Source organism: Neodiprion virginianus, chromosome 3 (genome assembly GCF_021901495.1).
Source record: "Neodiprion virginianus isolate iyNeoVirg1 chromosome 3, iyNeoVirg1.1, whole genome shotgun sequence".
NCBI lineage: Eukaryota > Metazoa > Arthropoda > Insecta > Hymenoptera > Diprionidae > Neodiprion > Neodiprion virginianus.
Genome location: NC_060879.1, coordinates 10641115 through 10653959, shown reverse-complemented (window position 1 = coordinate 10653959; position 12845 = coordinate 10641115). Strand labels below are relative to the sequence as shown.

Below are 12845 nucleotides of genomic sequence, written 5' to 3'. Positions count from 1 at the left end.
GGCTGCGCTTGCGCGCATCACATGATGAAAAGGCCTATTTACGCTAGAGGCATACTGATAAATATCAAAATAAGCAAAATATTATCAAATAAGTGATATTTCCATTGTAACAGTGAAGTGAAAAGTTGAAAATAATAACGAGATGGAACTCGAGTAGAAAATATGTAAGTATTGTAACGTGGTATTTCGGTTAGGCCTGCCCGTTACAAGGTACTCCCTGAATACTGGGTGGAATCCAGGAATAAGGGTTTCGGAAATCGAGTCGCGAAATTATCATAGAGAGCGACAGAACTGGAGTCACGCACTCGGGCTTCGACAGGGACGAAATAGCGAATTACGAACAAAATATTGCAGGCTTTTGTTTTTTTTTTTTTTCTTTTGAGTATACCGGCTACCAGCCAGCGACCAACTCCGGCGCCGAAGATATTTCGAGGCAAGGAGAAACCGCGGAGATCTCGCGGGAAGGATCGAGGCTGCGGAGGGGGAGACAACGCAGATCCCTGCAGCGCTGGAATCCAAAGCGGACGCGATTCCCGCTGGCGGCCGGCGCGCGCAGCCTCCCCGCTCACCCCGCCTACGCCCAACCGAGGCAACCGCGAGAGACCAGCTAGCGCCGAGGGCGCACCACCCCCGCCCAACCCCAGGACCCCGTAGAGCTGCGCGGAAGACGACATTGCGATCTAGCCCTAAGTTCTGCGCCGCGTAGCGACGACAGGTGCGCGCCGAGCTCCGCAATCTCCAAAATCGATGACAGATCGATTGTTGCGCATTCTTAGGATGACGACGTCACTAAGGATTAATGTGACGAGATCAGCGTTGCGGCCGATCGGCCATCTGAGATCACTCTAGTTCTGGCAATCGAGCAGGGAGGTGGCGTTGCGCTTGAATAAGTTAGGAATTTCAGAGGTTGTAAAAAAGAAAAAAAAGTTCGTTGGGTTGCGAGGCATGATGGACGGGCACTGACATGAGGGAGTTGAGAGCTTCGTCTTCTGGATGTGGAGCGGTAAGCGTTGCTAACATTCTCGCGATCGAATTCCAAGAGTAATTGAGCGAGGGCTTGTCCGAGAAAGAATAGCTGTTTGTGATTTGCGTGTAGAAAAATCCTCGAAATTCGTTTGCCGATTATTTCGTTTGGTAACTGTTCAGAACAACCTTGTGAAGTCAACTTGTCGGTCGAGCGCCTTACAACTCACGCACCGCAACAAGCGTTTCACGCTTTCCAGTCGCGCGCCACAGAAGAAAGCGTTACGTCACACGCGCCGCTCACGCCACCCACGCAGCCGAGCGCGTCCCGCAATCAGCCAACATGGTCTCCCGCTGTTGAAGACCAACCGAGGCTGCGATAAGAGACCACCGATCTCACCGATCGGCAGGATGACTTCGGTCTCGCCGGAATTGAACAGTTATACTACCTACACTGCTACGCTACGCTACAGTCACAGACCAGCACGCAGACTTTTTGGACAACTGCATGACGGACTCTTTTCAACTGGCAACAGCCAGCCCAACAAAAAGGGCAAGTTCCCTCAACCCACCAGCTCCTTGGGTGCTTCGACCTGTGGTCCTCCGACGCCAGTGTTGCCAGTCCAAAATTTCATTTCGTATTGGACGGTGGCGAGAAAACGTACTAAAACGTAACGAACGAGAAGAGAGGGAAAGATGCACGAAATGTTTACGTATATATAGTTGTGAGTCGATAAGTTATCGGTAAACTTCATTTTTATCCACTCCCCCGAAGTATTAAATTGTTTTTGTAGCGATTGGTGTTATTTTCTGATGTTTATTTCTCTGATAAAAAAAAATAAATCGTCCACAAGTGCATATTCCTCCTATAAAAAAACAAGATTGGAGCTGGGCCAGAAGAGATGCTGATAAAGCAAATGTATTTGCTGAACACCTAGAGTCAGTATTTACACCTTATCCGCGGGAAATAACTGAAGAGGAAGAAGACCCATTACTCTTAGCATCGGAAAAACCGAAATTCAATAACTATAAAATTGCAAATGCAACGGTGAAAGAAATAAAAGAAATTATTAAGAGTATAAACTCTAAAAAGTCACCAGGGTATGATGCTGTTTCAGGGAAAATGATAAAAGAGTTACCTCCAAAAGTAATAAGACTAATAACTATACTAATAAACGCCACTTTTCGTCTGCGCTATTTCCCAACTCAATGGAAAGTAGCCCAAATTATACTTATAAATAAACCAGGTAAACCTACGGAGCAAACAGCATCCTATCGCCCGATTAGTTTGTTACCAGTGCTCTCTAAGATATGCGAGAAAGTAATATCTAAAAGGTTATCGGCTGTACTATCAGAAGAAAAACTAATTCCGGACCATCAATTCGGATTTAGGAACAAGCACGGTACAATCGAACAAGTAAATAGAATCGTCTCAGTGATACGGAATGCCTTCGAGAAAAAAAGATACTGTTCTGCAGTATTTCTCGATGTAGCACAAGCTTTCGACAAAGTATGGCATGAAGGGCTGCTTAGTAAAATGAAAAATGAATTACCAGGTCAACTATATCAGCTGCTCGAATCTTACTTAGAAAATAGAACATTTCGTGTAAAGTTAAATGAAGAGGTTACGAAGCTATTCGACATCAAAGCTGGTGTGCCACAAGGAAGCGTCTTAGGACCAAAACTGTACATTTTTTACACAGCAGATTTACCTACAATGCAAGGCGTAACAGTTGGAACGTTTGCTGACGATACTGGGGTGTTGGCAACAAGCCCAATTGCATCACGAGCATCGGCACTAGTTCAAAAGTATCTCAACAAGTATGAAATCTGGCGTAAAAACTGGAGAACGCATGTAAACACGCTGAAATCTACCCAAGTGACTTATACATTAAAAAAGGAAACATGTCAAATTGGACGACACTATAATACCACAAGCAGAATCGGTGAAATACTTAGGTATGCACTTGGATAGACGCCTCACTTGGAAAGAACACATCTGGATAAAAAGAAAATACCTGGACACTAAACTACGAAAATTCTACTGGTTGACAGGAAGAAACTCAAAGCTATCAACGTCAAACAAAGTTTTAATATCGCGTGACTAATGCCAAAAGGGCGTACTACAGCAGTTAGATAGGGATCCATGCCAAAAGGGCGTATGAAAAAATTTTTTTTTGCCATTCGACTTAAAATCACTCGAAACGTAAGGATCTGCAAAAAAAAATTTTTCGATGTACTAACGCCAAAAGGGCGTATCTCAAGATATACGCCCATTTGGCTTTAGGAAATTGCCGGCCTAAAGCCAAAAGGGCGTATAAAAAAAATCAAGATTTTTCAAAATTTTGAATAAAAATTGCATATTATTGAGTAAGGAATAAATTAGAAATTATTATCAAAAAGAAAATTACGCGCGCACTTCAATTTCAGTTTATCGGAAAAAAAAAAGTTATTGAATAAGACAGTAACAGGCAATATTTAAATATTCCCCAATCTCGCGTCTCAGCTACCATATGTTGAGCTAGGCCTTACCACTGGCGCCCCCTACAACAGTTAAACTGATCTGCTTTTGAATATTTCTCAATCTCGCGCCTTAGCTACCATATGATAATCGAAACTTTATCGCTGGCGCCCCCTACAACAGTGAAAGTGCTCTGCTAGACAATTGTGTTAGAGTTTTTTAAATTATACTAAATACTTGTTGTCATTGAATAGTGTGACTTGATAAAATTTAAAATATTATTATTTACATGAGTTATTATTAATTTTCAAAAACACATTTAATACTATTTTTGTTTCAGTAACAATTAGTTGTATGTGTATATACTGACAAGCGGGTTGTGATGACAAGTGAAGAAAATTTCGATATTTAAAATAAATAATATAACATGATTTGTGGTGACGAGTAAAAAAAATTATAAATTAAAATAATATAAAGTGGATTTTAATAACAAACGACTAACAGTTGACGAAAAGTGATTAATAATAACTATTTAAATACATTATAAAATTTGCGAAGCAACAATGGATAAGTCTTGTGTAAGTGATGATAACAATGAGCAAGAAAGTCCAGACATATTTGAAGGTTGTGAGGAGTTGAGTCGTCAGGCATCAAGGTTAAGCTTACGTGGACCCGGTGAGCAGGAAGATCGAACATCGTTAACTTTTGATCCTGAGCAGATACAAAATCGATTCGACCACATCATTCCTGAAACTGATGAAGAGGAATCAGATATAGAAGATATATCTCTTCCTTCTACATCCAGATCGAGGAAGACTCAATTTAACCGCATACTCTCAGACAGTGAAACAGAAGACTTGTTTTAAAATTTAAAAAAATTACTTGTTTCAACAAAAGTGGCGCGGAGCGCGAAGCTGCTGCGGCGACGCCATGAGCGAGAGAGATGAACTTGACTTGAGCGCGTAAGCGTCTAAAATGAGTATCGCGCGCGACTCGCGTAGTACAATTTTAATGCGCGAAAATATGAAATATATAAATCAAGGCAATCGGCCGAAACATTCCGCCCACTACGAATGGCGTTTATGACATTCGTCTTACAATGTATAATAATAAAACTTTAAACATTTGTGATTACAAAAAACTTGAACAATTGTAAATAACGTAGTGACGAAGTCATCTATATTTGTACATAAAATAAAGCCTTTCAGTGTAAAAATCGTATAACAGATATTTGATCGATAACAAGTTAAAAATCAATCGTTAATTGACAACATTTGTATAAAAAATTGTAAATGTAAATATAATCTTAGTTACTTTAAGCAACAACTCGCGAAATTAATTGAATTTCCCTAAGCTAATACAATAAGTTTTTCAGTCTTGAAATTTTTATCTGGAAAATTATCTGTTCATTCTTGAAAACAATTGAATGGAACGTGGTGTTGCTTATGCCGCCCACTATGACAGCTCAAGCCGGGGGTGGCAAGTTTTCTTGGACCTCGGTGTTGATAGGCAGACGCACCAAGCTGTTGAGTGCCCTGGTGTATTCTTTGGTGGCAGTTTTGATCACGGCCACACGACTGAGACCGTCTTTCCCCAGGTGCAGTCGAACGATGCGAGCAAGTGGCCATTTTGATGGCGGAAGCTGGTCGTCCTTGAACAAGACAAGGTCGCCAACCTTGTGAACTACGTTCGGGTACAGCCACTTAGAACGTTGCTGCATCTGTGCCAGGAATTCAGACTTCCAGCGTTTCCAGAAGTGATTTCTCATGAGAGAAAGTAAGTGCCATCTAATATGGGGAGAAACAGATTCATTTGTCTGATCAAAAGGTTCTGGAACTGACGTCAGAGCAGCACCAATTAAGAAGTGGCCAGGCGTAAGAGCGGCCAGGTCTTCAGGGTTGGAACTGAGAGGGCTGAGTGGCCTTGAGTTCAGGCACGACTCAATGGTGCAGCTGAGTGTATAAAACTCTTCAAAGGTCAACTTGTTGTCTTGTTGTTACCAATAACTTTGTACAGATGTTTTTTGAAGGAGCGCACGTCAGTTTCCCATAAGCCTCCAAAGTGAGGCGCGCGAGGAGGAATGTACGACCAAGTGACACCATCTTTTGCAATGCTTGCAGCTACTTCCTCGCTGAAAGCAGAGGTTTCGCAAAACAACTGATACAATTCCTCGTCGGCACCCTTGAAGGTGGTACCATTGTCGGAATACATGAAGAGAGGCAAACCACGACGAGCAACAAATCGACGAAAAGCTGCGAGAAAAGCTTCAGAAGTAAGACTCGAAACTATCTCGATGTGCACCGCGCGAGTTACCATGCAGATAAAAATTGCTACGTATGCTTTATACGCTTTCTGTCCTCGACCAGGGGCACAGCGTATCCAAAATGGACCTGCATAGTCAACTCCGGTATAGGTAAAAGGTCGAGATGGTCTTGTACGTACAGCAGGCAAAGGGGCCATTTGCTGTTGAATTACCGCTCCACCATACCGAGCACATTTGACGCAATCATGGACAACTTTTCGAATGAAATTGCGACCTCTGACTAGCCAGAACTTTCGATTAAGATGACTTTGGACGACTGTCGGACCGCCATGAAGAGTCTTTTTATGAGCTTGAGCAACAAGAAGTTTTGCGATATGGTTGTTTGTTGGCAATATTATTGGGTGTTTTTCCTCATCAGTGAGATAGGAATTTTGAAGTCGACCTCCAACATGCAACAGACCATCACTTTTCAACTCTGGCGACAATCTAAGAATGATACTATTAGGTGCAATTTTTTGACCTTGTTTTAGACTTTGAAGTTCGGCCGAGAAGAAGGCCTTTTGCGGAATTCTCATTAAATAAGTAAGTCCAACCTTAAGTTCTGAAGCGCAGAGACCTCCAACTCGTCGTTTGGATCGCTCTAATTTAGAATTTGCTCGCCAGCGATGAATGTATGACGGAATACGCACGAGTTTGTCAATTGACGAAAACTTTTCAGTCCAAGCCATAAGATCTGATTCTTGTGACACAAAAACATGTGACTCATCTGGAGAACTTTCCTCCTGAGTCGTAAATTGTTCTGTGGTTTTTGGCCATTCAGAAGAAGGTTTTGTAAGCCACGTTGGACCGTGCCACCACAAGGAAGAGTCTTTAAGTTCAGATGGTTTTAGACCTCGCGTAGGTAGGTCAGCTGGGTTTTCTAAAGTAGATACGTAACCCCATTGAGTATCGGCTGGCAGAGAAGTGGTGATGAAATTTACTCTGTTTGCAATGAAAGTTTTCCATCGTGATGGATGTGATAGTAGCCAGGCAAGAACTACTTTAGAATCGCTCCAGCAGAAAATTCGAGATGGATTTCGCTTTAGATGCTTTAAAATGTATAAGAGAAGCTTTACGAGCAGAGCAGCGGCGCAAAGTTCAAGCTTTGGTATACTAATCACCTTTATTGGTGCAACTTTCGATTTTGAAACTAACAGCTTTGAACTAAACGTCTGCCCTGGTGGTGTGACGACATAAATAGCAGCTGCGTAAGCACGTTTAGATGCATCGCAGAAGCAGTGTAGGTCCCACCCCGAAAATGAATTAGTTCCAAGCCATCTTGGAATTTTTATTTTCTCTAAATCCAACAGTTCTTTGTGAAAGATTGTCCAGGCTTCCTGAATTTCGGGAGGAACAGGATCGTCCCATCCAAGTTTTTTAAGCCAAAGATTTTGAAGTAAGATTTTTCCTCTCGTAACTACAGGACTTAAGTAGCCAATTGGATCGAATAATTTAGAAATTTCCGAGAGAAGAAATCGTTTTGTGATGACTTTTGGCAAAGAAGAAGTTGAAACTTTAAAATTAAAAGCATCTTCCGAAGGTCTTGGACCTGAGCCCAAGAGTCGATACGACTTCTTGCTCCTGAAGAACGTTAATAGCAAGGTTTGGCTCAGGAGACTTTACACTTCGAAGAACTTCGACGCGGTTGGAAGCCCACTTACCGACTTCCATGCCAGCAGAAGAAAGTAATTGAACCAATTGCTTACGTGATTCACAGGCACCTTCTACAGTGTCTTCTCCAATGTAAAAGTCATCGGCGTACCTATTTTGACGTAAGGCTTCAGCAGCTTTGGGGTATTGAGACTCTCCGTCGTCAACAAGCTGGAGCATGCAAACGTTGGCTTGAAAAGGGGCGCAGCCTTCGCCATATGTGACGGTGTTGAGTCGATAAATTTTGAGATCATCGTTGAATGATGGACGCCAAACTATCCTTTGATAGTCTCGATCCTCTGGATGCACTAGAAATTGACGAAACATTTTAACTACATCGCAAGTGAATACAATTGGAAAAAATGACCATCGCAGAATAATAATGAGGACATCCTCTTGTAATTTTGGCCCAATATGTAAGTAGGAATTTAATGATCTACCATTAGAATAACGTTGTGATCCATTAAACACAACTCGAATTTTCGAGAGCTTAAAAACACAATGATGTGGAATATAACCGGAAATTGGATTTGTTGCCTCATCCTCTGGAACTACCTCCATGTGTCTTAAATCAGAGTATTCCTGCATGAAAGTTGAGTATGCTTCTCCCACCTGTGGGTTCTTTTTGAAGCGTCGAATCTGACGATTGAGACAAGTTTCTGCTACTGCCTTGGAGTCAGGCAAGGTCGGAGCCTCCTTGAATGGAAGCCGAAGAACGAAACGACCTTGTTCGTTCCTCGTATGCGTCTTCTTGAAGTGGTCGTAGCAGGCCTCCTCGTCTGGTGAAAGATGAACAGCAGGAGGAACTTCTTCTAGTTCCCAGAATTTTGTGAGAGCTTGCGAAAGCTCTGATGCCTCTGCACTTGCGGTCACAGTGCGCAGAACCTTGGTGCGTGAGCTGGCCTTCGAAAAAGCTTGTTCAGCTCCGATGACGACCCATCGGAAGATTGTTTCCAGAGCTGCAGGCTGGGCTGGTAGGCCTTTCTTGATGCGATTGCGTAAGATCGCAGCGAAGACTTCGGTGTTGAGAATGCAATCGACACGACCAGGAACATTGAAGGCAGGGTCGGCCAGTTTCAAACCCTTGAGATGATGCCACGTTGCCGTGGAGATGTGCTGATTTGGAGTGGTGCCAGCCACCTTTTTGAGTATCAGCCCGGTAACAGCCAATGAAAAGTCTGGAAACGGATCAGAGTATAAGTAAGCTGTAGCAAGAGCATCAGCCACAGAGGTTGTTTGGTCGCCAACGCCGTAGCAAACGACTGAAGTTTGTTGACGATGAAGTGACAAAGTCTGCACCATGTGCTCGCTGAAAAAGCAGTCTTCTGAGCATGTATCCAGAAGTGCTCGAACTTCCATTCGATGGCCTTGAGGTGACCGGAAGGTGAGGATGCCTGTAGCTAAAAATCCTTTTCTCCTCACAAATGCTGAAGCAGGTGAGGGCATGCATTGGTCCACATGCCCCATGGTGCAGTAAGTCGACGATCGATCCGAAGAATTACCAGCATGTCCGTCCTTGGCAGGCGGTTGAGTACTTCTATTTGGGCGTGAGTTATCCTTCTCCATGGTTGAATAAACTTCATGAAGTTGTGAATGATGCTTGTTGCCACATTTGCGGCATCTACCTTTGACCCAGCACTTTTCTATTGGATGTGAATTTAAACAGTTAGAACACAAGTTGTTTTTCTCAATAAACTGTAACTTGTCTGAGCACGAAAGTGCGAGAAATACTGAGCAATACGTTACAAAATGTGGACCTTGACAATACGAGCAGATAGCAGGAGGTCTATTTTGCTTACCCCTTTTTGTTGAATTATTAAAATACGATACCGTTGATGAAGGTTTTCCATGTTGTTTATACGGCCGTTGCTTCGATGTATCGATGTTGTTCGTATTTGGCGGCTTAGCTGGAGCTTTCTCGAGACTTGAGTGAGCCAACTCCAAAGAACAAATCCGCTCCTTCAGGAAAGTTTCTAACTGTTTGAATGTAGGGAAACTGCCAAGCTTTTCCGTAGAAATATACTTGATCCAATCCAATCGAGTGCGTTCAGAAATCTCGGTAGTGATGAAGAATATAATCACATCCTCCCATTGTTTGACTAATCTACCTAGAGCGGTGAAGCTGCTGATGCTTTCTGAAACTGTACTTAGCAATCCGCTAAGGTGTGCAGCTGATTCCTTGCTGAATGAAGGCATGTTGACTAGAGTTTCCATTTGCAGGCGGAATTGTAAAGGTGGATTATCAAATTTTTGGCACAGCGTTTCCCATGCCGTTGTAAAGTTGTCTCCGATCACGCTGATGGTTTGTATCGTACGTCTTGCTTCATCTCCTAAGGAATTCATCAATCGTTGAAGTTTGATAACTGGAGCCATGCTTGCTTCGTTGATCACTAATGCAGTGAATTGCTCCTTGTAAGTTTGCCATTCTTTCTGAACTCCGTTGAAAGTTGGTAGTTTAATTGCTTCATATGAGGTTTGAACCACACTTTGCTGTAGCGTAGCCTGAGGTGCAGTAACCGTAGGTTGTGTAACCGTAGATGCAGGAGGTTTTGTGAACTCCTTGATTTTTCCCAACATAAAAGCCTTCGTGTCAATGTACCAGCTCGAAGCTTCATCCGAAACCCCTTTTGCAAAATAGTCCAACTCCTTGTTGCTGGTTGCAGCTCTCTGTAGAATAAGATCATTGTCCGAAAACATTTTCCAATTTTTCTCCAGTAGATCGAGGCGAACTTCCCATTGATGCTCGTTGAATAAGGCTGATGCTGTTTTATCCTTGATGATGGTGTGTGAAGCCCCAATGGTTTTGTACAAGGTAGCTTGATCTGCTAGAAGAGTGCTTGCTTCCTCTGGAGTCATCTTGATTGTAGTAAGAACTGAATGTGAGGTTAGGTTGCTTGACGTAGTCAAGCAGTGCTTGTGTACGTAACCTCTTGTAGCGGTTCAAGTGAAACGGAGGTGTTTGTCTCCGTGTGAAGTGAGCGCCTGTGCTGCGTCAAGCTGTCCACGGCAGCCGATGAGGGTTTTGGAGCTCGCTGCGCCGCGCGACGACGTCGGTGGACTCCGGAAGGCAGCGAGCGCTTGGTGCGCCGCGCTGCGATGTCTGCTCCGAAGAGATCGCTCGCTTGATGTTCTGCGGGGCGCCGCCTGCTCCAGCAGGAGCGTCTGCTTGAGAACTGCTCTGCGCCACGGTAGCTGCTGCCGTTGTTGAAGTGCGGCGAGCTACGCCTCGGCGGGAAAAAGCGATGCCGGTACTGACGAAGAGCAGAAAAGTGTAGCTGATGTCAGGTCGCAGCTCGCGGCTGCGGAGCTCCGGCTTCCGCTCTTTGTTGGTGGCTCCGCCGTTGCGCTGCTCGGTGGCCACCGCGACTCTCTCGGCGCCCAAGATGGTGGACTGGGAGCAGCCTAGACGGCACTTCGGGTCTTGCTCCAAGCGGAAGTCTCGACGGCCGGCGACTTGATGATGACGTCACGGCGTCGGTTTGAGATGATTCAAGATGGAGTCGTACTACTCGTAACGGTTTTTGCAGATACGAGTTGTATGGATTTTTGGCACTTTTGCACACTTCACAGATGCAACTTATTTTTATGATTTTTCAGTTTACACTTGATTTGCAGAAGCTAGACATGAGTGAGTCGTAGCTTTAAAGTTATATTTTTTTTTATGTAGATTAGGTTAACGAAAGAAATGATGCACTTGAACTTTTCGGAGCACTTTCTCTCTCTCTCTCTCACTTCGAGAATTTTGTAAGATAAAGTCTCACTCCGAGATTTTGTGAAATACAGCGTTTTTTACGCACCTGTATGAATCCGGCTCGAAGGACCAAAAAATGTTGCGGCTCTTGCAACTTGAAGAGAAAAAGCTGGATCTTGTGGGTGCGCAAGAAAAAAAAAAAGAATCTTGCGGTTGAGGAGAGAGAGATATATATATAAATAAAAGTAAACTCACGTTATTTAACTTTAACTAAACTTGTATATTCTTTCGATAAATATTGTACAAAACGTTCCCTAATCAAAGTTATAAAAATTACTTGTTTCAACAAAAGTGGCGCGGAGCGCGAAGCTGCTGCGGCGACGCCATGAGCGAGAGAGATGAACTTGACTTGAGCGCGTAAGCGTCTAAAATGAGTATCGCGCGCGACTCGCGTAGTACAATTTTAATGCGCGAAAATATGAAATATATAAATCAAGGCAATCGGCCGAAACAGAAAAGTATAATATACTTTGAAAATGGGATTTTTTAATTGATTCAAAATCGTTTGCGTTGCAGGCAAGTCATCTTCGAAGCACTCGTGCGTGAAAAAAAGGATCAAAGCTTCCCAATTCTGTAACACCCGATCAACAGCAGCCTGGATTGAAGAAGAAAATGCCAAGTTTGAGGTTGAGAAAGTACAGAAGTAAACAAATAAGCAGTCGAGACAATGCAAAATTACATGCACACTCCTGAACACAACCGATGTAACGCACTTACTTGAATAGACAACCACCGCGTTGCACTCGGGTGCAACAGTTTGCGAGGTTTCAGTTCTACGAATATCTGAAACTCTTGTAATCTTCCAGATCGATTGCTGCTGTGCGAAAAGTAAGAATAGACTGCTCGTATCAAATCTTCTAAACTTCTTGGCAACTTTTTAGCTGCAGCTGAAGAGCACAGATGAAATGAATGACAAACGCATCCAAGGATGAACAGATGTGGTATTATTGCTTTGAAGCGGGCTTGTACTCCGTTGATATTTCCCATCATTACAGATGCGTTGTCAGCCGCCAAACCGATCATATTTGTCACCGGAATGTTCTTCTCTTTGAAAAAATTGCAGATTGCGGTAAAGATATCATTCGCAGTGCGGGATTGTACTTTTATCAGCCCCAAAAATCTATCCTTGCATTTGTCATTATCGTAAAATCTCACTACGATAGCAAGTGATTTTTCTGTGTTGATATCGGTAGTTTCGTCGATTATTATCGAAAAAACACAATTTTTCAAATTTTCCGAAATGACTGATATCTGTTCCTTGGCGATCACGTCTTTTGTTAAGTTCATAGCTTTTGTTCGACAGCATTTTATCGCTTTTGCTATTTTCGAATCCGGGCATGCAGACGCAACCAGCTTCGGCAAATGATCCATTAAGAGGAACGGCAAATTGTGTTCGTGCAAAAACATCGTGAGCTTCAATTCAGCCGATTTAACCAGTTTCTCCTGTTGTTTTTTTTCGTCGTTAAAATGCTCACTAATCTTCACCGTCCTCTCAGCTTTTCTCATATTTTCTATATGAAAATCAGTAACCTCATGTCGTTTCAAGTAAGTGAACCCACCATTAATCGTTTTGAGACACGCCGTGCAGAACGATTTGTCCGACTTTTTTTCCAACCATGGAAAACCGTGTTGCCAGCTGTCCTTGAATCTTTGTTGGTACGATTTACGTCTTTTCTTGGAGGGTTCTTCGATATAATGATCTGATGCATAGGAATCTT

General features: G+C 43.2%; 2 protein-coding genes across 2 annotated transcripts; both read right to left on the bottom strand.

Annotated features, from left to right (window-relative positions):
• Window positions 1-4889: 4889 nt before the first annotated feature.
• LOC124299524 (uncharacterized) lies at window positions 4890-10232 on the bottom strand. The gene is made up of 5 exons (XM_046752781.1): window positions 9176-10232; window positions 7817-9019; window positions 7388-7684; window positions 5439-7275; window positions 4890-5376 (listed from the first exon to the last, which is right to left on the bottom strand). Exons 1-5 carry the CDS (start codon window positions 10230-10232, stop codon window positions 4890-4892), a joined length of 4881 nt encoding a protein of 1626 aa, XP_046608737.1.
• Window positions 10233-10368: 136 nt separating this feature from the next.
• Window positions 10369-12534, bottom strand: LOC124299522 (uncharacterized). Its single transcript, XM_046752780.1, has 3 exons — window positions 11845-12534; window positions 11597-11722; window positions 10369-10767 (listed from the first exon to the last, which is right to left on the bottom strand). Exons 1-3 carry the CDS (start codon window positions 12532-12534, stop codon window positions 10369-10371), a joined length of 1215 nt encoding a protein of 404 aa, XP_046608736.1.
• Between the last annotated feature and the right edge of the window lie 311 nt (window positions 12535-12845).